Source organism: Carassius auratus, unplaced genomic scaffold (genome assembly GCF_003368295.1).
Source record: "Carassius auratus strain Wakin unplaced genomic scaffold, ASM336829v1 scaf_tig00215878, whole genome shotgun sequence".
Taxonomy (NCBI): Eukaryota; Metazoa; Chordata; class Actinopteri; order Cypriniformes; family Cyprinidae; genus Carassius; species Carassius auratus.
In genome coordinates this window covers 445,353-469,864 of record NW_020528288.1, presented here as the reverse complement: position 1 = coordinate 469,864, position 24,512 = coordinate 445,353, and the positions used below count along the sequence as shown (strand labels likewise).

The 24,512-nt window shown below is 36.9% G+C and overlaps 3 protein-coding genes across 4 annotated transcripts; 2 read left to right on the top strand and 1 right to left on the bottom strand.

Annotated features, from left to right (window-relative positions):
* Nucleotides 1-1,592: 1,592 nt before the first annotated feature.
* On the top strand, nucleotides 1,593-4,772 carry LOC113096123 (leucine-rich repeat, immunoglobulin-like domain and transmembrane domain-containing protein 1). Its single transcript, XM_026261564.1, has 4 exons — nucleotides 1,593-2,082; nucleotides 2,386-2,846; nucleotides 3,189-3,494; nucleotides 3,669-4,772. Exons 1-4 carry the CDS (start codon nucleotides 1,769-1,771, stop codon nucleotides 4,709-4,711), a joined length of 2,124 nt encoding a protein of 707 aa, XP_026117349.1. The 5' UTR covers nucleotides 1,593-1,768; the 3' UTR covers nucleotides 4,712-4,772.
* A 772-nt stretch (nucleotides 4,773-5,544) lies between these two features.
* On the top strand, nucleotides 5,545-9,189 carry lrit2 (leucine-rich repeat, immunoglobulin-like and transmembrane domains 2). Its single transcript, XM_026261565.1, has 3 exons — nucleotides 5,545-5,781; nucleotides 6,180-6,955; nucleotides 7,752-9,189. The coding sequence occupies exons 1-3, from the start codon at nucleotides 5,567-5,569 to the stop codon at nucleotides 8,552-8,554; spliced, it is 1,794 nt and encodes a 597-aa protein (XP_026117350.1). The 5' UTR covers nucleotides 5,545-5,566; the 3' UTR covers nucleotides 8,555-9,189.
* A 1,326-nt stretch (nucleotides 9,190-10,515) lies between these two features.
* Nucleotides 10,516-22,829, bottom strand: cdhr1a (cadherin-related family member 1a). Of its 2 annotated transcripts, none has more exons than XM_026261512.1 (17): nucleotides 22,330-22,829; nucleotides 21,540-21,635; nucleotides 21,086-21,231; nucleotides 20,949-20,999; nucleotides 20,786-20,875; nucleotides 20,538-20,642; nucleotides 20,332-20,451; nucleotides 20,031-20,174; nucleotides 19,373-19,451; nucleotides 19,154-19,254; nucleotides 18,690-18,893; nucleotides 18,045-18,197; nucleotides 17,420-17,584; nucleotides 16,271-16,338; nucleotides 13,227-13,455; nucleotides 12,889-13,143; nucleotides 10,516-11,834 (listed from the first exon to the last, which is right to left on the bottom strand). In XM_026261512.1, the coding sequence occupies exons 1-17, from the start codon at nucleotides 22,388-22,390 to the stop codon at nucleotides 11,286-11,288; spliced, it is 2,616 nt and encodes an 871-aa protein (XP_026117297.1). In that variant the 5' UTR covers nucleotides 22,391-22,829; the 3' UTR covers nucleotides 10,516-11,285. The 2 variants fall into 2 exon arrangements, with proteins under 2 accessions (XP_026117297.1, XP_026117298.1); XM_026261513.1 differs by having other exon boundaries at nucleotides 20,556-20,642; nucleotides 22,330-22,828.
* Nucleotides 22,830-24,512: the final 1,683 nt, after the last annotated feature.

Genomic DNA, 24,512 nt, shown 5'->3' with positions numbered 1-24,512 from the left:
TTCACAAATGTATTTGTTGTTGTTCTGAGATATAATTTTAGGGACATTTACAACATCAATTCTTTATCCTATATAATCCCGATCTTAAAATGTGTTCATTGCTGAAATAGAAACATTTGTAATATTATAAACAAAATAGCCAATCCAAAACTGCATTTATTAAAAGGCCTTTTGTTTCCTGATTGCATTATTCATACATGACTGAAAGCATAATAATAAGGTACAAAGAGTAACACTGATACACTAACCTACTTTCATCAGGTATAGATTTAATCTGATCTACAATCATCAGTGTTTTATCACAAGAAGTTCTGTGCATTTCCACATGGCCTTACATATACAATGTATAATTTCTGAGTGAAACAAATGAAATGGAAAAATTCAAATTCATTGCTTACCATACCATACATGTCCCAAACAAGACCTATATTGTTCAGTCAAGTAGTTCAGTAAAGATTATGAGGTTATGAAATATAATTTACATGTAAAAAAAAAATGCCTATGGTCATATGACCATACAAAATCCTTTTTTTTTTCACTCAAATTTCCACATACAAATGTGACTTTAGTAGTGTGTGAGAGAGGTTTAGTTAAATGTTAAGGATTTTATTTATTAATATACAAATCATCAGAACTGATATTATAATAACTTATTGCACAGTTTTCGAAACAAACAAATAATTAAAAATGAATTATTTAAAACTAAAAATAAGACTTTACAGCTTTTCTTTTCTTGCCTTAAGCTCATGAGCAGAGAAATTCTGCTTTATATTTACAACTTGGCACTAAAGAACAGATGACCTAATTCCAAGGTTCAACCCATGTTGTGTTTACAAACCTACAGTAGCATAAGCAAATAGGCTTCTGGCAAAAATAACTCTTGTGGTCCAAAAGTTATTTGAGCACAGTCTCATTAAATAGGGACACGCCATACCAGTTTTACACCAAGTAAAGATTTACATGTAACCCTTTCAGAAAGAAAATGTGTGGAAAATTTTAACTCTTCTGCATTTGGCTTGCTCCAGAAACTCAAGAAAGATTTTCAAATATTTATTATCATTCCTGCACGTTTTTTTCTGTTTTGAGTTCATGATGTTAAGATATTTCGTTATTTATTTCCTTACACTGGCCTCTATCTGCCTATTAAGAACACAAATTTAACAACAATTAATAACATAGTATTTATAAACCCTAACAACAGGCGAAGAGCAAGCTGCCTTTCAACCAAGGCCTAACAGGATTACATGAAGGGAAATATTTTAAAAATCCTGTTGGATACGCCACTCAATGATAGCTGTGCACAAACTTGGATGTCCTTAGTCTGCCAACTCTCATGCAGATGATACATTGCACATTAATTATTACAAGAAAGGATCCATAAACTAATTTTATAGCAGGGAAAAAAATAATATTATTTGCATAGAAATTAATATTTTTTTTTATTAAATAAACTATTATTAATTAATTATTATTATTTTATCAGTTGTTGAAACAAAATCTTTCAACACTCCCTGGTCTCCCCCATGTTCAGTGCAAGATAGGCGATATAGTGACTGGTACAGCCAGTAAGTACAGACCAGGTTCCAAAAGCATTCATCAGCGCTTACACAATCTAGAAGTGATGCAACTTATTTCATAGTTTGGCTGTCAGAGGATGGTTTGAACAAGAGCTGAATCGGGGACGGGCAATTCAGAAATATTTCCTCCCTATAATTAACAGCTGTATCTCTGTGTAGCCTATCAGATTCCAAGACGCATCCGCATCTAAATGAAAATAACGCGCGTGCTTTCGCTAATCCTCATCTGTCCTTTTTATCTGCTGGACTCGCAGCAGTCAGATCACTATGGGACATCGGAGCAGAGCGACGATGACATGCTGGTTATTTTCCCCATAATTGCAAGTGGATGGTTTTTCATTAAAAACTACGTTCGGCGGCGTTTTGTTGACACGAGTAGCGAAATGTCTCTTACTGTCTTTTTGAGTCTTCTACTGGCATCTGGTGGCTTTCCACTTGTTCGGAGCACCTGTCCTTCCCAGTGCAGCTGCTTTTATCATAACCTGAGTGATGGATCAAGAGCCAGGTGAGTCTGTAGCCTATGTAATTCATGCTGTGTATTTTAATTCACTTGAAATGTGGTGCACTTGTGCCTTTTTGATTTTTGCGCATTTCACATTCTGGCTACATATTGTGTGTAATACAGTTTAGGATATATTTAGATTTTTCATTTATTTTTCGCAATGTGTTTACATTTTCACGCAAATAATAACTTTAGATTTGTGAATTTGTAATTTTTTTTAAAAGCATTTGTAGCTTCGGTCAAAGACCGCTGGTTTTCAAATCCCTGATTATCACTCTTTATTCTTGTTTCTAATGCGTTTTGCAGGAGCGTGATTTGCAATGATCCCGAGATTTCCCTGGTGCCCGCCACGTTCCCAGACGACACCTCGAAACTTCGGATTGAAAAGACTTCCATCAAGAGGATCCCTAGCGAGGCTTTTAGCTACCTCTCAAACTTAGAATTCCTTTGGATGTCTTTTAACGTTTTGTCCTCTCTCAGCTCGGACAGTTTTCGGGGTTTGTACAGTTTAGAGGAACTAAGGCTCGATGGAAATTCGCTCACTTGGTTTCCGTGGGAATCCCTCATGGACATGCCCAGTCTGAGGCTACTCGATATACACAACAACCAGCTGTCCTCAGTACCATCTGAGGCTGCTCCCTACATAAACAATTTAACCTACCTGGATTTGTCTAGCAATAATCTGCTGACAGTGCCATCTGATGTCCTCAATATGTGGTTGACAGTCAAACCCACCCAGGGAGCAGAAAGTTCAAAAATGATTCTTGGTAAATTCTTCCTTTGTTTTCTTTTCTTAATTTAATATTTTTCTACTTAAAATGTATATAAATGTATATGTTTAATTCACTGTTGTTTGTGTTTTCTTTGCAATTATTTGTGAATTTACAAGCAATTTCTAACCAGTAATTATTTTTCAGTGTATATATTTTTATATAAATACATTTTAAAAATACATAAAATAAAAAAAGAAGAAAACATCCCTTGATTTCTTAAGAAAACTTTTAGAAGACATTCTCTCAGAATGATAACTTTTTTTATAACAATCATAAAGGTTTTCTGAATTTAAGAGTTTTGTGGTAACTTGCCATTGATCATTTGTTTTGCCCCAGGTCTTCATGACAACCCTTGGTTGTGCGATTGTCGATTATATGACCTGGTCGAGTTCCAGAAGTCTCCCAGTCTGTCGGTGGCTTTCATTGATACGAGACTGAGGTGCGCAGATCCAGAGAGCCTCTCTGGAGTTCTGTTTACCGATGCTGAGCTCAGGCGATGCCAGGGGCCTCGTGTCCACACAGCCGTAGCCCGGGTGAGAAGCGCAGTGGGGAACAATGTGTTGTTGCGATGTGGAACCATTGGAGTTCCCATCCCCGAGCTGGCCTGGAGAAGGGCAGATGGGAAGCAACTGAATGGGACAGGTGAGTCAGCACAGTGGTGGCCGGGTAAGCAGCATTAGCCAGAAGTGCTAATGCACAGTGATTACACTGCTGGCATGGACACAACAGTGCACTGTAATTACACAATACTAATTAGTTCTTGCATTCTGAGTGAATGTACTTAAGCGTTCTACTTGTTTCATTTAAATTTTGCAGCTCAACTGGAGAATTCAAAGGAGGGAATCGTTTGGTCTATTTTAAGCGTGCAAGCAGTGTCCTATCGTGACACAGGAAAATACATCTGCAAAGCAACAAATTATGCAGGGAGTGCAGAAGCCGTAATTTCTTTGATCATAAGTGACGCACCCAAACATGAGAACCTGACAGTGGATCCAAAAACCAAAGTGAAGTCCAAAAAGCCGAACCCAATAGTCAAGGCAGCCTATCAAGAAAAACACATTGCCACGTATGTTTCCCCAACTCCCAAAAATGCACTACCACTCGGTGCCACCGTGAGCTACACAGGCCCATATCCAGGTATGGAAAGCGACAATGCCGCTAACAGTCGGATGAATACCCAAACAGCCAGTCCCGACGGGTTCCTAGACACCAATCTGAGCAACCTGGCTGCGAACACATCTTCGCTGCAGCAAGATCCAGACAGGGTTGTGCGCTCTGTGAAAGTGATTGGCGATACGGACTACACTGTGTGTCTGAACTGGAGGGCACCAACTGCCAAGAACACAACTGCTTTCAGTGTACTCTACGCTGTGTTTGGCGAGAGGGATATGCGCAGAATTAACGTCAATCCAGGCAACAACCGGATCGTCATTGAGGGACTGGTTCCAAAAACCAAATACATCGCCTGCGTGTGCGTCAAGGGGCTGATCCCCAAAAAGGAGCAGTGTGTAATCTTCTCAACAGATGCTGCAGCAAGCGCTAATGGAACCCAAAAGCTTATTAATGTTGTAGTAATCACAGTTGCTTGTGTGATAGCCGTACCTCTGACTGTGATCGTGTGCTGCGGGGCACTTAAAAGGAAAATTAAGAAGTTTCTGGGCAAAAAGCCCAAAGACATTCAGGACTCGTATGTAACGTTTGAGACTCTGTCTCCCAGCACCAAGGCCAAAGGCTTGGAAGGGGAATATCTCAACAGACTGAATGCAGAGGAATCCAACAGACTTCTGTCGGCCCGGTCCAGCCTAGACTCTGAGTCCACGGCTAAGATTGAGGGACAGCCCAACGAATACTTCTGCTGACAATATCCCTCAGCCACAATTCCACCACGCAGCCATCACAGTATCCAGGCCCAGCCGCAGTACCTGAGTGCACATAATCTGTACCAGCAGTACATGACTGGCCATCCATGAAGAAACTTCAGGATACTTAGCATAAGTAACAAAGTTCAGAGATTAAGACTTTTCTCTTTGTTACTGTGCTTTTGGACTTGGTTCTAAACTAAGCCTTTGGCTGGTGGTGGGGTTGTGGCTGAGCAATCCCAGGAAGATGTATATATGGACTTTTACCCATTCAGACAGTGCTAGGAGGAACTGTTTCTAAGGGAAATATTCATATTGTTTATGAATAAATATTTTATTGTTTATTTGTATATGTAGAAAAATATATAATAATATGTAACAATGATATTATTATGTAAAGAACTGGGGATTCATTTCCACAGTTTTTCCATATTACACATTATCAGTTGGGATTTTCATAAACTGTAGAAAAAAACAAACAACAAGGTGTAGAAACAGTTGTCACTTAGAAATTGTAAGTACGTTTCTGAAGCAGCAAGTAACACATAGAATTAAACATTACATTTTGGGATAGAAAGTCAAAAATAAAATGTTCTCATATCATATAATCAATTTTTTTTTTTTACAGTGTATGCACCTACATTGTCATCATTGTGTATGTGACATTATTTCTGTTTACCATGTGAAATTTGTGCCACCTGAACCATTCAGAACTTTTTGTGTCCCAGGTTGCTTAGTACCTATTTACCTATTAACATTTTGTATATATATATTTCAATAAAGTGTTACATTTATTATCTTTTATTAACAACAATAGTAGGTCAGATCTAAGTTCCAACCAGTCTCTCACGGGGTATGTCAAGGATTACTGATAATAGGCTTTGCTCAACTCTACCTGCAGTCAACTCTACCTGCAGTCATGTCAAGAGCAGAAACGGAGCAGATATAATGTTAAAGGAGACTATGGATGCATCAATTATATTTCGTTTGATTGTTTTCTTTCTTTTATTAAATCCTATCAGCTCAGAGTGTTTTCCAGGATGCTCCTGTGGGACTGACCGTTATGGGAGGTTAGTTGCAGCTCTTTTCAGAGCACACAGTATTAACAGACGTCAGCAGTGGGATTGAGCAAAGATGCTTGTTGTTGTGTTGAGAACAAGGCTAGCTATAGTATATATGTGTGAGTTATAGTCTGTAAATATGAATATATGTATGATTAGAGGAACTTTTTTGCCCCTTTTGTTAAAGAAAGGAATAAATAATGGTTTATAAATATATATGCTTTATATTATATTTATTTATTTAGAATTATTGTGTCTGATAGTACTGCCATTACTGTCATGCCCAGCATAGGGAATACCTCTGCTAGACAGCTTGAAATGAGAAATATGTTTTGTTTTATTTTTAATAAATCCAAAGTTACGGGTTATCCAACTTAAAAAAAAAGCAATTGGGTTTTTTTTTCTAGGTCACTCACGTGTATGGAAGCGCCATTGTCCGGCATTCCTGAGGACATACCGGGAGATTTAACTAAAATCCGAATAGAGAAATCACTGCTAAGTGAGCTACCAAAGGCAGCGTTTTCCCATGTTAAGTTGCTAAAGCATCTCTGGCTGAACTTCAATGACATCGCCATCATAAATATCAAAAGTCTGGAAGGTTTGGGCAACTTGACGGAACTCCGGTTGCAGGGTAACAAACTGCGATCAGTACCATGGACAGCGTTTGAGGAAACCCCCAACCTGAAGATCCTGGACCTGAAGCACAACCGCATCGACGCCCTCCCGGAGCACGCGCTAAAGTTTCTACCAGGCCTGACCTACTTAGATCTGTCCTCCAATCAACTCTCGGTCATTTCTAAAGACGTCTTCCTGAACTGGCCTCTCTATCACACAGAAAACCAGCACGAGCGACCTATTGCGTCCAACGTTGTTCTGGCGCTTCACGACAACCCGTGGCTATGCGACTGTCGCCTGGGAGGCTTCATTGAGTTCATCAAATCTCTGAGTCCACCATTCATTCTAATGAACTCATATTTGACATGCTCTAGCCCCGAATTCAAGGCAGGGAAATTTTTCCATGAGGTCGATCTAATGACGTGTGTGAAGCCTGAGGTCAGCTCCCCAGACACCAACATCACCGCGCCGTTAGGACGGAACATCACGCTAACATGCTTTGCCACGGCCAGACCTGAACCTGCTGTTCGGTGGATATATGGTCTTAAGATACTAAGAGGATTTCGTGGTAAGAGATATTCCCGTAAAACATGTTTACATAGTTACACGTTTATCTTCACTTAAATAGATATCTTTATTTAAAATTGAGGAGCTTAACCCTCACTTGGTGCACACAGATATTATTACACTTGCGATAAGTGTAAACACACACACACACACACACACACTTTGTATGTTACAAAATTACATATACTGTATGTTTAAACCTCATCTTCATCACTCACTATTCTAATTCTATTCTTTAAAAAAATCGAACTACCTTTCTAATCTATTTTCTTTTCATTTATTATACAATTATAAAAAGACTTCTAAAACTGCAATAAAAGCATCTGCTAAATGACTAAATGTAAATGTAGATGTAAATTTGAAGTTTCTAAAAATCACTCAAAAAGTGTTTCAAAATAGTTTTTCGTATTGTTAATAAACAAAATTATACACAAAAATTCCAACCTTCTATTGTGAAAATGTCAGAGATGTAGTAATGAATACATTTTTTTTATATTTATATATATTTTTTATACTGTATTAAAATATTAACACACACACACACACACACACACACACACACACACATATATATATCATACATTTATAAATTATCAATATAACAATCATCATTAATAGTAATAATACATTATAAATAGATTTTTTTTTAAATAAATTATTAATATATTTTGTATATTTATTTGATAAAATAATTATATATCAATATATTTTAAATATATTTCTTTATAATAAAAACAAAATGTTGTTGTTGTTGTTAAATTGTCCTTAGGTAAAAAAGGTTTATTATGTGTTTTCAGAGATTCAGAGCCGTGTGGATGAGGACACCATCAAGTCTCAGCTGATCATTCCTTCGCTCCATCTGGCCGATCGAGGGCTTTACACCTGCACAGCCAACAACTTCATTGGCAATTCCTCCATCAGTGTTTTACTGGATGTGAAGTCTCCGGAAGGCTCAGTGTCTCATTCTCCAGGCTTCCCTGCTGCCATCGCTGAGGAAAATGTTTACATTGATATCCGTATTGCCAAGCAGACAGTCTATGGCATCACAATCGAGTGGCATGCTGTGACAGACAATCCAGCTGAAACCTGGTTCACCATCCATTTTGGCCGATATGACACACCAAAGAAGGAGCAGATATATATTGGGCCAGGTATCAACACATACTCTGTCACAGACCTGCTACCAGCCACTAAATATGAAATCTGTGTCACTCTGAAAAACCAGGCTCCTCGGAATGGCCAGTGCATTGTATTTGTGACAGGCAGTGATTTCAATGAAATGCAACAGAGAGAGAAGCTCATTCATATTATCATCATTGTACTTGCCATGGTGCTGGCTGTGCCCGCGGGAATGTATGCCTGTACCACCGATGCCAAGTTCAACTGCTTTGAGCGTTGCACGGAGATGTGGAGAAACAGGAGACAATCTGAACGCTCTCACACATCTGATGAGAGACAGGGCACATTTGACAGTCTCCAAGCTGCCAGTGATGAGGGCCTCTGCAAGGAGTCCAGCAAAGAGCGGAAAGCCAGACGAAGGTCTGCTGAAAAGATACAGAAACTAAAGAATGAACGGAGACCAACAGCTGAGCTTTACTGACACCACACACTCAAAGACAGCTATAGACTCATTAATACCCATGAAAGGATTCAGACAAGCCTCCATTTTAATTACATTGTGACATTTATCCAGCTTGAGTGGAGATCCGAGTAAAGTTAATATGCTTATTTTGGATGCAACAGTCTTCAGAAGAGAGTCTCATTTGGTCATGAGCTCATGGATCAGTTGCTGCTGGACAGGGTTTTCCTAACAAACTGGTAAAATCTACCGAATAAAAGCAAAGACCATTAATACACTGAATCTCTATTACAATTATTATCAGAAGAGAACAAATGCACTTTGACAGCTCGTGACAATTAGTAGTGCCCAAAACATGGACGACATTCATAATTCAACTACTGTATATAAAATGTCAGCTTGTTATATGTATACTTGTATGATTGTTAAATTCATTGGCATGTTTTATGTAACAGATTTATTTTAATGCACATAATGCGAACACAGGAGTAAAAAAGCAGATTAGGATTTTTTATGCCTGTTCAATATCAGTTCAATCTAACAGTGGACCAAATTCTTATCTTAAAATAGACACAGGTGTCAGCCAGCAAGCCTTTTGACGAGCACACTGAAAATGTCATATACAGACAATGAACACTAAACAATGACTGATATACAATGACCTTTAAAGAAACTAAAACTGATTTTAATTTGAAGATACTGTAACTCTAATTGCTGTTTTTGAAAATGTATGTTTTTTTTTCTCCTAAAGTATTATATATTTTTTTCTTTAAAAAAATTGTAATTGGTGCAATATTTGTCCGTTATTAAATGTATAAAAGTATATTTCTGAACTTGTGTTTTTATAGTTGATTTTGTATGATAGATTGTGGACAGTGCAACTGAAGGCTTTAAATTTAATTCAAGAGATTTGTTAAGATGCATGCAATAACTATCAGGCCATAGGTTTAGCGCTGCTGAAGCATACCACTCTGCACCAATCCAGGCTGCGCATGGTTGACAGTTACGCGTAGTTTTTTTCCATTGTGCTGCTGCTAAACCAGGATTAAAACATACAGTACGTGACCAATCATGAGTCATCAGACTCGCTACGTCCCTAAAGCAGGGCACAGTTCTCCGCATATGGTATACTTATACCCATGCTCATAGATGTATGTGTGAAACTTTTTGAAAATGGTTTTAATGGATATGCTTTTGGTAATGGAAGAGTGCTTCAAGAAAACAGATCTTTGTTATGTATTTCAGTGTTAAACTTGAGTGTTCTGACTTTACATCACTTTAAAGGTCTGTGTGACCTTAACCAGAGAGCTCCAAAATCAGCTAGTCAGAATGTACACATCTTGGTTTGAATGTTCTATTTTTCTTTTATCCTAGTCCATCAGCGCACTTTGCAAGTTTGTAATCCTCTCTAAAAAACACAGTAATCCTACTTGCTTCCTACAGGGTATAATTCCATGTCATTTGTGCTTTTACCCCCAGTGCTGCTTTTAGTATCTGAAAACAGACTTTCCTCATCACAGCAGTTTTGCCACAGAAAGCCAAAAAATGACAACTCATAATTTGACTTTTAAATAATAAAGTAACCAAATCTGAAAAAGAACAAGCACATCAAATCACAGCTGCACATGGTACGTTTCTGGAATGTTTGAGTCATATTACTCATAAAACAAATCTTTGTTAAAAACAAAACAAAAAGTATCTAAAATAACATCTGGGTTTTAAAATCTGTTTTAAATAAAGATAAAAAAAAAAAAAAGATTAAGGTCACCAACTGCAGTTACTGGCACCATCAGCCCATATGACAAAATGCAGCATTAAAGTAAAATATAATTTTTCTCAGTCGTACATAACACTGAAAATGCAACAAACACAAAGCTGTAAGATAACATTCAAAGCAGTTTCATATCACAGACACAGCTACAAATACATACCAATGAAACAACACATTTGAATTAAATATCAGTTTATTTACAAAAGGATGAATACAAACAGATCACTCCAACAATTATTTGACATTTAATACGGAACTGCATGAACACTGACAAGGTACATTAAATTGATGAAACATTGCAAAAACTGATAAAAACTGTTACACTGCTTTTCCTTACTGAAGGACAGGAAGATGACTATTTACTCAAATCATTATATAATATTGCAACCATTTGTGATTTTTAGGGGTCCATCAGTCAAAATCATTTACTAAATAAACCAGGAAATCAATGCTTAGAATTTGGCATTGTTATTGTTTGTTCAAGGTCCAAAAGATATTATATGAGACCTAGAATGCATATATTTACTGGCCTCAGTGACACATATTTTTGAAAGAAAAAATAAACTATTCCCTTTTTAAAAAATAAAAACATTTAGTGCATACTACACGATTTTGAAGAATGAAAACTCACACTCCTTGCCAGTTATCCACAGTAAAAAACAAAACAAAAAAACAATTCAGAACCAGAGTAAATGTTTAACAATTGTTTTCCATCCAGAAGAGGGCAGAACACAGTGTCCTAGTATGAGCAGGGTGTTAGTCTTGGCTAGTGACACTTTCCCTCAAGTCCACTAGGTTCAACCAGCAATCCCAGCTAAACTCTCCATGCATAAGACAAGATACTGTAGTTAGAAGCTTCAAGATCTGGCCTTGTTTAAATCTTGCCTGAAATCTCATTTGTCAGAAGAAACATGACAGAGAATTGGCAGAGGGACACATCTTCTCTCCATTGAACACTGGTATTTATATTCATGCATTCTATCAGTATCGGTTTGCCATGTTTTTCTGCTCCAGTCTAAGTTTGAGTTCAGAAACCAGTGCTGTGTTGACAGGATTGTCTTTACCCCTATGAGATCTTTTCTTTGTCTTGGAGGCCACTGAGGCAGAAACTGTAGGTACCGTCCACTCCCGGTCACCTTGTCTATAGTGACTTGGCAATGGCGGGGGCATGACAGGGGCGTGAGGAGGCGACGGAGGGGCTCGATGAAAACGTCCTTTGACATTATTGTTACAGTTGATATTGTCTCCTGTAGGGATCTCCAGATCCTCATTTCTAAACTTACCTCCACAACATTCCTCTCTGAATGGTTGCTGGAAGTCGTCTTGTCTCCGGGGTTTACGCTTCCTTCGTATGATGCGATGGGAGGGTAGGATCTTATTGGACTTGACATTTCTCATGTATATAACAGTAGAGATGAAGACTGTCACAAAAACCATGATTAAAATTACACCACTGACCAAGCCTAGGAATTGCATGGGATTTTCCCTACTTCTCAATAAAAAGGACGTCAAAGGTCCCTTGAGTTGAGTCTGTAAAAGAGCACAAAAAGAAATCAAGTCCATAGGACCCAAGGATGATGTACTATAGGCTTCTTGCTGTTTGGTCAGAGACACATGGTGAAAGTGAGGCAAATAAATATCTTAACTCCCAGAGAGGCCAACAGCATTTAGCACAGCATACTTGAGTCAAATGTACGTAGACTCAGTACACTGTATGGGTTAGAAAGCACTGCATGGCATCTCAATAGCTGTAACAGATTGATAACAATTGATTTGGTGATTTATAAATTCTGTTAAAGACTAAATGGATTTGAATGTTCAAACAGAGTCTGGTTGCACAGTAAGACAAGATCAGAAGGGTTGAATGAGGCACCCAGAATTACGACCATGCAGCCTCATTTTTATCATCTCAAAAAAAAAGAAAAAGATGTAGACTGAATTTTGTTTTGCAGCCACATAAAAACAAAGTAAAAGCTATTATTCTGAAAAATGCTTTAACTGTGCTTGTGTACTCTTTTACAGACTTTTTACTTGCTTTTAAACAACAGTAAAATCATGTAAGGACGGAAAAATATAAAGAAGAACTCTAAGTATTGGTGTCGGTGTCAAAGTGTCTGATGGTCAGTGCCTCCTATTAATCTTTCTGATCTTGCCCCTTGCCTGAACCCGGGACTTTTTCACAGATTTCCAGAAAATTATGGTGGATATGAAAATGGTCAGACAGATGGCGAGGACTACAGTGCTCAAACAAATCCCGAAAACAGTCCAGGGCCGAGTTCTCAGACTCAAGAAGTATGAAATCATTCTGGATTTGATCTGTAAAGCACAGAATAACACAAGACGCACACTAGATTTGATAAGAGGTTGGCTTACAATACAGCATGATTCAGTTGTATTTTTCTTTTATGCATTTAAGAGATTTAGAATATGGTATCTTTTCTGGTTTTCATGTGCAATTACGTGACTGTCAAAATGCATAAATGAGAAGGTCTCTCAATCATATTTTCTTATATACATTATATACATTAATATTTGAAATTAATAGGATTCTGAGAAAAAAAAGCATTTATGAAGACCCACTTACCGCTTCTGTGATGTCAATCTTTACAACCGTGGTGGTGCTGAAGGATGGTGAGCCTCTGTCTTTGGCTTGAACAACCACAGACCAGGTACAGTCTTTGTGATTGCTGATATTCTGGACTATGTCCATTGACTTAATGTACGGCTTCAACTTTATTTCTCCTGTGTCTGCATCAATGTCAAATATGTCATCTGGGTCAGACTTCATGATAGAGTATTCAATGACATTATTGGGCTCTTCTGCATCTTCATCAATCGCCTACAAATAATCAAACACAGTCAACTGACAAGTGTTCTATTAGAAAAGCAAACAGAACACGCAATACAACAAATATAGCTAACCTCTATTTTCACTGGTGCCCCAATCACCATTGTCTTCTCTAGAGAGTTTTCATTAAATGCTGGTGAATGGTCATTGAGGTCCATAATGGTGACAAAGACTTCTGCAAGGCTGTATTTTCCGTCAGTATCTTCGGCTTTTACATAAAAGTTATACTTGGATTTGACCTCTGCATCCAGACTGGCCCAGGGCTGAGTGTAGATGATTCCAGAATCAGGCTGAATGAGAAACCTTGGAAAAATATGAAACAGGAAATGAGCTCTATAGGGAAAACCAGGATTACACAGAGCTTGTTGTTCAGGGAGATGTTAACATGATTTAAAGCTTTCAGAACACAATACAAATGAGTCACTGGTACTCTATCTATTTGAAAACTGTCATTTATACTTATTGTCAACAGAATTAAATTGTTTATACACTACTGTTCAAACATTTAGGGTTGGTAAGATTGTATTTGTGTTTGAAAGGGTGAATTTATTTGATAAAAAAGTACAGTAAAAACTACTGTTGTGAAACATGTAATTTTAAACAGCTATTTCCTATATGAATTTATTTTGAAATGTAATTTATTCTTGCGTGAGTGAGAGAGTGAGTGAGTCAGTGAATGAGAGAGTGAGTAAGTAAATGATAGAGTGAGTGAATGAGAGAGTGAGTGAATGAGTGAGTGGGTGAGAAAGTGAGTGAGTGAGAGAGTGAGTGAGTGAATGAGTGAGTAAATGAGAGAGTGAGTGAATGAGAGAGTGAGTGAATGAGTGAAAACGTGAGTGAGTGATTGAGTAAGTGAGAGAGTGAGTGAGTGAGTAAGTAAATGAGAGGGTGAGTGAATGAGAGAGTGAGTGAATGAGTGAGTGAGAACGTGAGTGAGTGAGTGAGTGAGTGAGAGAGGGAGTGAGTAAGTAAATGAGAGGGTGAGTGAATGAGTGAGTGAGTGAATGAGTGAGTGGGTGAGAAAGTGAGTGAGTGAGTGAGTGAGTGAGTGAATGAGTAAGTAAATGAGAGAGTGAGTGAATGAGTGAGTGAAAACGTGAGTCAGTGAGTGAGTGAGTGAGTGAGTGAGTGAGTGAGTGAGTGAGAGAGGGAGTGAGTAAGTAAATGAGAGGGTGAGTGAATGAGTGAGTGAGTGAATGAGTGAGTGGGTGAGAAAGTGAGTGAGTGAGTGAGTGAGAGAGTGAGTGAGTGAATGAGTAAGTAAATGAGAGTGAGTGAATGAGAGAGTGAGTGAATGAGTGAGTGAGTGAGAGAGTAAGTAAATGAGAGGGTGAGTGAGTGAGTGAGTGAGTGAGTAAGTGAGTGAGTGAGTGAGTGAGTGAGTGAGTGAGAGAGTGAGTGAGTGAGTGAGTGAGTGAGTGAGTGAGTGAGAGAGTGAGTGAGTGAGTGAATGAGAGAGTGAGTGAGTGACTGAGTGACTGAGTGAGTGAATGAGTGAGTGAAAGAGAGTGAGTGAGTGACTGAGTGACTGAGTGAGTGAGTGAGTGAGTGAGCTAGTGAGAGAGTGAGTGAGATAGTAAGTAAATGAGAGAGTGAGTGAATGAGAGAGTGAGTGAATGAGTGAGTGAGTGAGTGACTGAGTGAGAGAGTGAGTGAATTAGTAAGTAAATGAGAGAGTGAGTAAGTGAGTGAGTGAGAGTGAATGAGAGTGAGTGAGTGCATGAGTGATTGAGTGAGTGAGTGAGTGAATATGTGGATGAGTGAATGAGGGAGTGAGTGAATTAATGAATTAATGAATAAAATAGAATTTTACTGACCCCAAACAATATATAGTGTATGTACATACTGCTCTGTTTCACCAGCCCAACACAGCAATTATGGCAACTAATATTAGCTTAGACAAAAATAGTTTGGACTTTTTTTGTCAAAATGAAAGTTTTTGGAAGATCTGTCTAGTTAAAATTTCTGTCTAGTTAAATTTTTCTGTCTAGTTAAATTTTTATTACATTAATATTTAATTATTTTTGGTGGCAAAAATATATGCTGCACCTTTAAGTGAGGCTGTTACATGAGCAGGAGAACAGTCTATTTCCTGCCCAAATCTCATTAGTGGATTAACCAAGATGGAGGGCCAGTTAACTCTTTGTTTGCAGTGCTTTAGAAATTCAGTTTTATTTATCTACTGCTGATTCTGAATAGATAAATGTTGGTGTCATTTGCTGAAGTATATTATATATTATTTAATTACTGAAGATGAGATAAAATTGGTTGAAAGAAACTGGAATGAATAGAATGAATGAATGAATGAATATATGAATTATGCATTTATGTAGCACTTGATTGTGTATTGTTGTACACCCAAAGCACTTTACAATCATGTGTGTGTGGGAGGGTGGGGGAGGGGTCAGTTAAATAAAATGAAACACAAGCTGGTATTAACAGACTGTGTGGTCTTTCTGTCAGAAACCAAACAGAAAAGATCCCACACTCATTCAGCCTTTCCAATGAAAGCAGGAGAAAGATTTAACATTTCTGATGTGCCAACAAACCTTTATTTATACATTCATATGGTTTGTATTTATGTGTTTATGCTCTACAAAATAAGAAGTATGCTACTATCAGAGATTATGAATCTGTCTCTGAGTTTAGGAAGCTTGAAATGGATTTATTAAATTAGGAATCTAGAAGAGCAAGAGGACTGAACCCTCTACCAAGACGACAAGACTATTTTAACTATTTGTGCGGCGACTATGGAATATAATAAAAGAAAAGAAAATGGCATCCTCTTGGGTACAGCAAGTCCTTACAGCTTGTCTTACAACAACATGAAAAGTTATTGGAGGTTGAATTCTGTCTAGCTTTAGTATCTTTAGGCTGTGTGTGATGAATTGGGGTGAGCTTACATCCCTCCTGTTCTCCCTCTCACTAAACAGTTTATGTTAGTTTTTGCGTTAATGATGTTGCATAAGCGACTGTTTTTTTTTTTTTTTCATATAGTTTATTCCAGTCTACTGGCGTTGCATCAGTAGGGTCTCTACAGCTTACTAGTCTTTCAAAAGACCACACACACTCTGAAAACAAAAGGGAAATAAACATGAAAGGGGGGCAGGGTACTCACAGATCCGCTCCTGAGCCATAGATGGAGTATTTGACCACACCCCAAAGACCAGAATCAGGATCTGTGGCCTGCAGAGAGAATAAAGAGCAAACATCATCCACTGGCATCTGTTCCCACATATAACTGTAATGCCAACATCTACGTAACAGAACAGATGACATTTTGAGCCAAAAGGCAGAACATTAGGAGCAATGTGGGATTTGTTAATCTGACCATTGCCATTGCCAGGCTTTAAAAAAAATAGTGAGGTCCGAGGGGTGGGGGTGTTAAAGAATTGTGCTATAATAAACCCTACAAATTCAACTCATTATGTACACTATAAACACTTTAAAAGTGACAGATGTGTAGATGTTTGTGAAAGATGTTTTCTCTGTTTTGGAGGGATGATAATTCTTATACCCAATTTATAGAATCAAAATTTGTTAATACTTTTCTATAGTAAGGGGTGGATAATTGTATCAGTTGTTTATTATTCTTATTATAAAAAAGAACAGCATCAATTTATACACACACACACACACACACACCACACTAAGATTTAGGAAAAGATTAGTCAATTAAATAAAGGATTATAAATTTGATATATGTATAAAATAATATAAATGTATAATAATTTATATAATTTACTAACCTTTTCTTAAATCTTAGTTAGTATAGTGCTTTTTACCCATTAAGGCCTATTGTTTTTAGATAGATGATAAAAATACATTCACTATAATGTGATGGTTTACAGAAAATGAAAATAAAAAAGACATTTGTGCATGAAAAGTATCATACTGTAATTTAAGAACTATTATAATTTTGTTCAGTATTTTGACACAAAAAGAGATGTGATGTTATTGCCACCTGAATGCTATAATGATATGACCACATCATGATATTTTTGTCTATTAAAGCTCAAATCTGGGATTTTGGTGTTACACAACTGAATGAAAATGATAGCCATCTGGCAGCTTACTACGTAATAGACTGTTTAGCAGGCACTTACATACTGAGCATGATTTTGGATTCTGATCCAACCCCTCACATGTTATATTTAGATTAATAATAGGGTCTTTTTTCTGTAACAGAGAACAGTCTGGAGAGGATGACAAACATGTTAAGCTTAAGCTTTTTGTGCATATATTGTCTAGAGTGTTCTGTACTCACTGTCACAGACACAACACTGGATCCTCCGGGTGAATTTTCTGGAATCCGGGCGATGTAAAAATCAGAGGAGAATTTGGGAGCATTGTCATTGGTGTCTAGAAGATGAATGATTATGTCTGCCGTGGCACTGAATCTCTCAGGGGTGTCAATCTCTACAGCGAGGAGCTGGAAACAAAAAGCATAATACATTTCTGCTACTGGTAACATATAACTGAACACTGATTAATACTTCTTAATGTATTATAACTGTGTTGGGTAATTCTCAGGCCATTTTCGTCTTATTTGTGTCCCTATACATGATTAAATTAAATTAAATAATTAATGCATTTCGCAGACGCTTTTATCCAAAGCGACTTGCAGTGCATCAGGCTATCAAATGAAATATTTAATTTTGGTAAACTTCAGTTATCATTTAAGTCATGTTTTCATGTTCATACCACCATAACATTTGAAGAAGAAAGAAAAAAAAAGAGATAAGATGTACTTGTAGATGCAGAAGACCTTATGAAATTCTTATGAAACATATGCATGTCTGTGTTACCTAGCATATAAAACACATTTCTCAGTTCATTATTTATCCATGTACTATTTGTCCATGTACTATTCTACTCAAAATTATATTTACCTTAAATGTCAAGAACTGTGATTTCTCAAAATCCATTGCAGCAGAATCCTCTACCAGGACGGTGACTTGGGCTTCATTCAGGACGGTTTGAGGGACAACTCGCAACATGTGACCTGGGCCCACCAGTCTGAGGTGAAATTTTGCATTTGATCCCTGAAAACATACAATATAAACACAAAACTCGGCATGAGTTAAAACTATTTTAAATGAATGGCAAACAATGACTGTTAGGATGATCAGGGATAACATCATCATTTCTGCAATTGTGAGTAATGAATTCTGCATCTCAATGTGACTAAATGCTGAATAACTAAAAATATTGCATAATATGACAAAAGATTAAAAGGGATCAACTGCTTGTTTGGGTGCCATCATATCGTTTATGTAACATAAATGACAATGTTTATTGCAACTGAACCCTACTCATGAAACTAATACAATAAACTAATGACGCCTTGTTGATTTTTAAATAATGGATGATCTGTACTGCCAAATAACTGCAATTCAATCAACCTTTTATTTAATTCTCTTAAAACAAGGAACAGATAGACAGATTTTCTTTCTGAAGTTTATAAATCTGCATGCACAAATTTTATCTATGACAAGCCTGTAATCTACTGCTGAAAAAAAAAAAATGCTACACACCTGGTCAGAGTCATTAACCGTAATTTTCAAGCCCCTCAGGAACTCTCCCTCTGGAGGATGCTCATACATAGTTAACTCAAACACATTCTGTGGTCCATTTTCTCCAAAGAATGTAGGTGGATGGTTGTTCAGATCCACTACCCGAATAGTCACTGTGGTGACTGCAAAGTCCAAGAGTTTTCCTTCTGGACTGACCTCTAAAGCCTGAAAATTAAGACATTGTTGATTACATAATAATACTAAATTCATTTATACTATCCAGCAGTTTTTAAAAAGCATTGTTATATTAATTAGCTTGACATACTCTTGTAACAAGGATGCACGTTTTACTGTAGATAGATTCTAGTAATTGGCTTATTCCTGAAACTGGCTTACGCTCTGACTCAAGTCAGAGATCAGAGGGACAGCAATGTCTAGTAACCAAACATCTGATGCCAAATAAAAACAGAAGCTGGAGATTTTACCTTGACTTTCATATTAAAGATTTCTCTCCTTAGTTCTGTGGGGTACACCTTCAGAGTGATACATCCACTGGATTTATTGATGGCAAAAACCCCATCTGCTCCTGAATAAATAGGTTGAGATTGGATTGGGTGGAATTGAAACATCAAAATGTAATTTAATTCCAGTCATCATAGAGTGTGCGAAACAAATGCATTTTCATATAAACCAATAATACATACCAGATTCTATTGAATATATGATTGGATTTGGATTATCCATGTCTCCATCTTTGGCAAAAACTGTAAATATCTCAGATCCCTGTAGACAAAATGAGATCTTAGACAAGGAGAAGTAACGTTTGCATAGTTTGATATTTGGTAAAACCTGAAGTGATAGGGTAACATGTATTTCTAGAAAACATATGTAATTTTTCTTGATATTTGGTAGGGGATAAGCTATCATGTTGTTACAGCATGTGTGCAATAGTTCAGAATAGTCTTTTCCAGCTGATTTAAGCTGCATGTGCTGCTCCACAAATATATTAGCAAGTTAGCAAACTGTAATGTGGACAACCTCTACTACTTCTTTTATTCAGCAAGAATTGATCAAAACTGACAGTTAATACACTTATGTTACATAAGATTTATATTTCAAATAAAAGCTTGTCAAATAATAATAAGACATAGATTTAGAATTCAGAAAAATGGAGTAATGGCTGCTTAAAATTCAGCTTTGCATAACAAAATTAAATTACATGTAAAAATATATATAAAAAATATATTTTAATACACAATATTCCTGTTTTACAGTATTTGTAAATGACACATACATTAACATTTAGGTTTGAGTAGTTAAACACGTTAAATCATTCTGAAGTGTGTTATGATGGATACTCACAGGCGAGGAGACCTCATAGACATATCCAAAGTAAGGAGTCCCAACAAACACAGGGGGGGTGTCTTGAATGTCAATCACATTTATTGTTAAAGTGGCAGATGATGACATCACTTGTTGCTTGCCCTTGTAAATGCCACCTCCATCCTGAAAACAGAAGTTACCATTATTTCCTATATCATTAGGAGACAAGAAATAATAATAGCCTATGCATTAAAATGAAGATCAGTTGGAAAGGTGCAATGTAAATGAAAAACGAAGCTTTAACTGGTAAAATAAGTAGAACAAAATTATGTTGTCTCACCTTTGCTACCACAGTGATGAAGTGTGTGCGGGATTTCTCATAATCGAGGGTTTCACCTGGTTTTATCCGCAGCACGCCACTATGGTGGTCAATGGAAAATTTTGTGCTCGGTTCACTGCTCTGGATTTAAGAACAAAAAGAGATTCTAATGAACCTGTGCATAAGGGAGGGAAAAGAAAAACTATTTTTCAGATTTGATTTCTCACCCTGATGCCAGATGTTACCTGGAGGAAGTAAGTGACTGATCCTCCTGAGCCGGTGTCTCTGTCCACTGCCTGCACTTTATAGATGCTACTCCCAGATGTAGTGTTCTGTGCACACACATATACAGTTTTCAACAAAGATCACATTCAAATCAAAACCATTTTTGATGGCCACGTAGTTTCGAAAACATATTTTATGGAACCTAAATGATGCAATAAAGTATATTAAAAAAAGAGACATAATTGCTGACCTCTGGCACATCTAAAATGGAAGGCATGTTCTGAAACTGTGGTCTCTCATCATTGGCGTCCATGACAAAAACTGAAACCTTTTCAGTTACCTGACATCACAAAAGAGCATTAGAACGATCTATTCAAAAACCGGATAAGACTCAGAAATCATCAAATGCTTACTTTATTAAGGCCATCTGAGATACTGACAAATACTTCAATCTCATCTTGTGCCTGTGAAAATAAAAGAGATGTGCTATACAGTAACATCACTGTAGTATTCTAAGCACATTTAAAAGATTAAACATTTTGAAATTTACCTCTCTGTCGAGTTCCTCTATTAAAGTTACTGTTCCAGATTTGGGATGAACACGGAAATATTCTTTGGATCCGGGTTCAAAGGTCATTCCATACTTTACTGGCTGGCCTTCTGAGTCAGTTCCATTAAGAACATATATCTGTGTTCCTGTTATATACATTTGTATAGTAAGTAGTTATTTCTGTACTTTTATAATTCACACCAGTCAAAACGACCTCTACAGCAGTGGTTCTCAATTAGAGGCCTCAAGAAGATGTAAAATAATCTAAAACAACCTTAAACTACTGGATGGTCATTGGGCCTTTGAAAATACCGCAATCAACAACCAAACTCAAAGGGCAAAATCACCACCCCGCATCAAGCTCTTTGGAAAACGGCAGTCCCCATGTTAATGAGGTTTACACCTAGCCAGAGTGATATTAATATAATCAGATGGTACAAAAATGTTACCGTACCTTTTGGTGTATCCTCTGAGAGATTTAACAGTGCCATATTACCGTTGTTACTGTTAGGCCCATTATCATAGAAATAGGGTGCGTAGTCAGCCTGTGCTGTAAACAACAATGAGATATCACAATAAAATTCTGCAATTAACAGTGTAACATAACCAGACTTTTAAGGACAAGACATCATGTGCCTTCAGCAACGGTACCTATTACAATATTTGTCATTTTTCTGTCACAAGGTTGAACACACATGGCATAATGTAATAATACTAATGACTGTCTCTATCTACTTGTCTAGGATTACAGTTGTCTTACGTCATACATGCTTCAATATCTCCTGGTTTAGCAAAGGTATGTCACTATATAAATTCATTTATTAAATGAATTTGTATTTAAATGTAGATTTAGAGTTCGTTTTCTTTCAGGGAAGTCTCTATTTGCTCACATCCTACTGTCAATCAGAAATAAAGGTGATGCAAACGAGACAGAAAGGCCAAAGAAGTAGATTTCAAGATTATTTACATTAGTCAACAGTGTAACACAATCAAGTAACGCAGGGGTGGGGAGCGTTGATCCTGGAGGTCCGGTGTCCCTGCAGAGTTTACCTCCAACCCTAATCAAACACACCTGAACACGCTAATCAAGGTCTTCAGGATACAGGTAGGTTTTTATTTTCAAGGTTGAAGCTAAACTCTGCAGGACAGTGGTCCTCCAGGATCAACGTTTCCCATCCTTGAAGTAAAGGACTGTTTAATCGCCTGGGCCACATCCATATTCAAAGATGCTGATGAATACATACCAAAGCAGAAATGTGCTAGCAGAAGAACTGATGAAAACTGCATTTCCAAATCATTCTTCATCCTAATAAAGCAAAGCAGTTACAGCAGACCAGACAGCGCACTAGTGAAGAGAGCTACGGCAGTGTCCTTCTGAGGGTGTTTATTTCAGATTGAGGAGAGCTAAGGCAGGTACTAAGAGCCTAATCCAATGACACGCCTTAACCCTTGAGCACATATTTAGAAGCCCATCTTTGCAGCACAACAACTGATGGCCACTAGAGGGGTTCATATGTACTGTAGCACACCTGACCTGATATGACAGGTTAGAGACTCTTCTTAGTATTACTGAAATCCCACATTCGGAATGCTGGAGCTCTGTCACAAAGGAACAATCACTAATGATTACTGAAGGAATATTATGAAAACAGTCACCTAATTTTTAGAGTAAAACTTTAATTATTTTTTTGTGAATGAATGAATAAATAAATAAATAGCTCGTTCGTAAGCATTCATTAGACATTTTACAGGCCTTTTAGCAGATGAATTGTCTTAATCTCTTTGACAGTCCAGTTTATATTACAGAGCACATTCAAGTAACATTTAAAACAAAGTTATGTAATCTCATAATCATCAGCATTAGCAAATGCCTCGATCTCACTCTTTCACGAGCTTTATTATTAGAGATTTTTAACATTAAATTGAAGTTAAATGCTCAACAAAATCTTTTACAGTCAGGTTATAGTTTTTCTGGGTCAGAAGCTAATGAAGATGATTTAGTAGAAAACATAAGAATGACGAAAAAATATTTAAATGCATATAAATATAGCGTTCAAAAATATAAGTAAAAAAAATATATTAAACAAATAAGAATGGATGAAAATGTATTACTGACTTCCAAATTGATCAGACTGCAAATTCTAATTCAGTTTAAAAATCCAGTTGCCATATAGAATGAAAACTGTTTTCGTATTACTTTTTGCTCAGATGAGCAGCTGTGCAGATCAGAAACACCTGCCAATTTACCTTCATCTACATTTGCGAATGTGGCTTTGCTTTCAGGTTTAATTTGTTTGGAGCAGGCAGATGGCAGGCAAGCAGATTAACCTACAATAATCCTTCATCATCGTGTAGTGCTCAGAGCCAGTCTACAGGGACACACAAACTAGAAGCGTCTCTGCATGTACACCACAGAAAACACTGGAATCCGGCAGATCTGGATATATCCATTTCCTTATATGACTTTGAAAATTTTGCCTTGTTAATGCTCATGATTTCCAGATTTGTTGCAAAGCCTTTGCTTTTTTTCGTATAATGAAATAATAAAGAATTATGATCATTTTGATAAATAATATTTAAAAACATGAAACTGTTCGCATTCCTGTTTGGTTTTACAATCAGAGGAAAATAGAAAAGTAGGTCAAAAATCCCGTTTTATCCCAAGATTAACCCTGGAAATTTCTTGTATATTGTGATCATGTGCGTCAGTCATACATCAGCAGCATGGATTATATGAAAAAAATAGAAACCCTAAATGACAGACAGATTTGCCATTTATGCAATATATTATCATCTTCTTAAATCGGTTTCTGGCATGACTATAAAAGGTCTTAGATATCACTTTTTATTGTGATTATCCTGGCATGGTCTAAAATGGGACATAAAATATTTTACAATGGAAAGAAACCTCAAATGACATTCTGGGCCTGTTATAGTGATTTTCGATTATAATTGCACTATTTTATACAAAATAAACAACAAATTCAAATTTCTACAGTAAATAACACATAAACAAGACACTATGTGCAATTCATAGCCTATGTGGCTAAATTGGGACCATCAACTATTTGGAAAATTAACTAAAATATAATAATTGAATTTAAAGTAACTATGGAAATCCCAGTTCCAATATCAATGTGTAACTATTTAATATATAAAGATCTGAAATCTTCAATCCACATGTTTGAATGTACTTCTTGGATTACAAATAAGTTTAGGATTGGACGCAATGTCTGGGTCATCAACATATTAGGGTCATTTTAATCTTGCAAACTTCAGCTCATCTGAAAATATATGATGTATTCTAGCTCAGAGTTTAAGCTTTTACATGGTTTTCCAAACCAATAATTTTTTTCTCATGTTTCTCCTATTAGCACAATATAGTTGGAGATGCCTAAACAAACGTGGTTCTGTTTTTAAGCTGTAA

Coding starts and splice junctions, on each gene's coding strand:
- LOC113096123 (XM_026261564.1), top strand. CDS start 1,769: ATGAAAATAACGCGCGTGCTTTCGCTAATCCTCATCTGTCCTTTTTAT. Junction 2,847..3,188: donor AAGTTCAAAAATGATTCTTG/GTAAATTCTTCC, acceptor GTTTTGCCCCAG/GTCTTCATGACAACCCTTGG. Junction 3,495..3,668: donor GAAGCAACTGAATGGGACAG/GTGAGTCAGCAC, acceptor TAAATTTTGCAG/CTCAACTGGAGAATTCAAAG.
- lrit2 (XM_026261565.1), top strand. CDS start 5,567: ATGTCAAGGATTACTGATAATAGGCTTTGCTCAACTCTACCTGCAGTC. Junction 5,782..6,179: donor GGGACTGACCGTTATGGGAG/GTTAGTTGCAGC, acceptor TTTTTTTTCTAG/GTCACTCACGTGTATGGAAG. Junction 6,956..7,751: donor GATACTAAGAGGATTTCGTG/GTAAGAGATATT, acceptor ATGTGTTTTCAG/AGATTCAGAGCCGTGTGGAT.
- cdhr1a (XM_026261512.1), bottom strand. CDS start 22,390: ATGAAGAATGATTTGGAAATGCAGTTTTCATCAGTTCTTCTGCTAGCA. Junction 21,232..21,539: donor CTCAGAGGATACACCAAAAG/GTACGGTAACAT, acceptor TGTATATAACAG/GAACACAGATATATGTTCTT. Junction 21,000..21,085: donor TAGAGGAACTCGACAGAGAG/GTAAATTTCAAA, acceptor TTATTTTCACAG/GCACAAGATGAGATTGAAGT.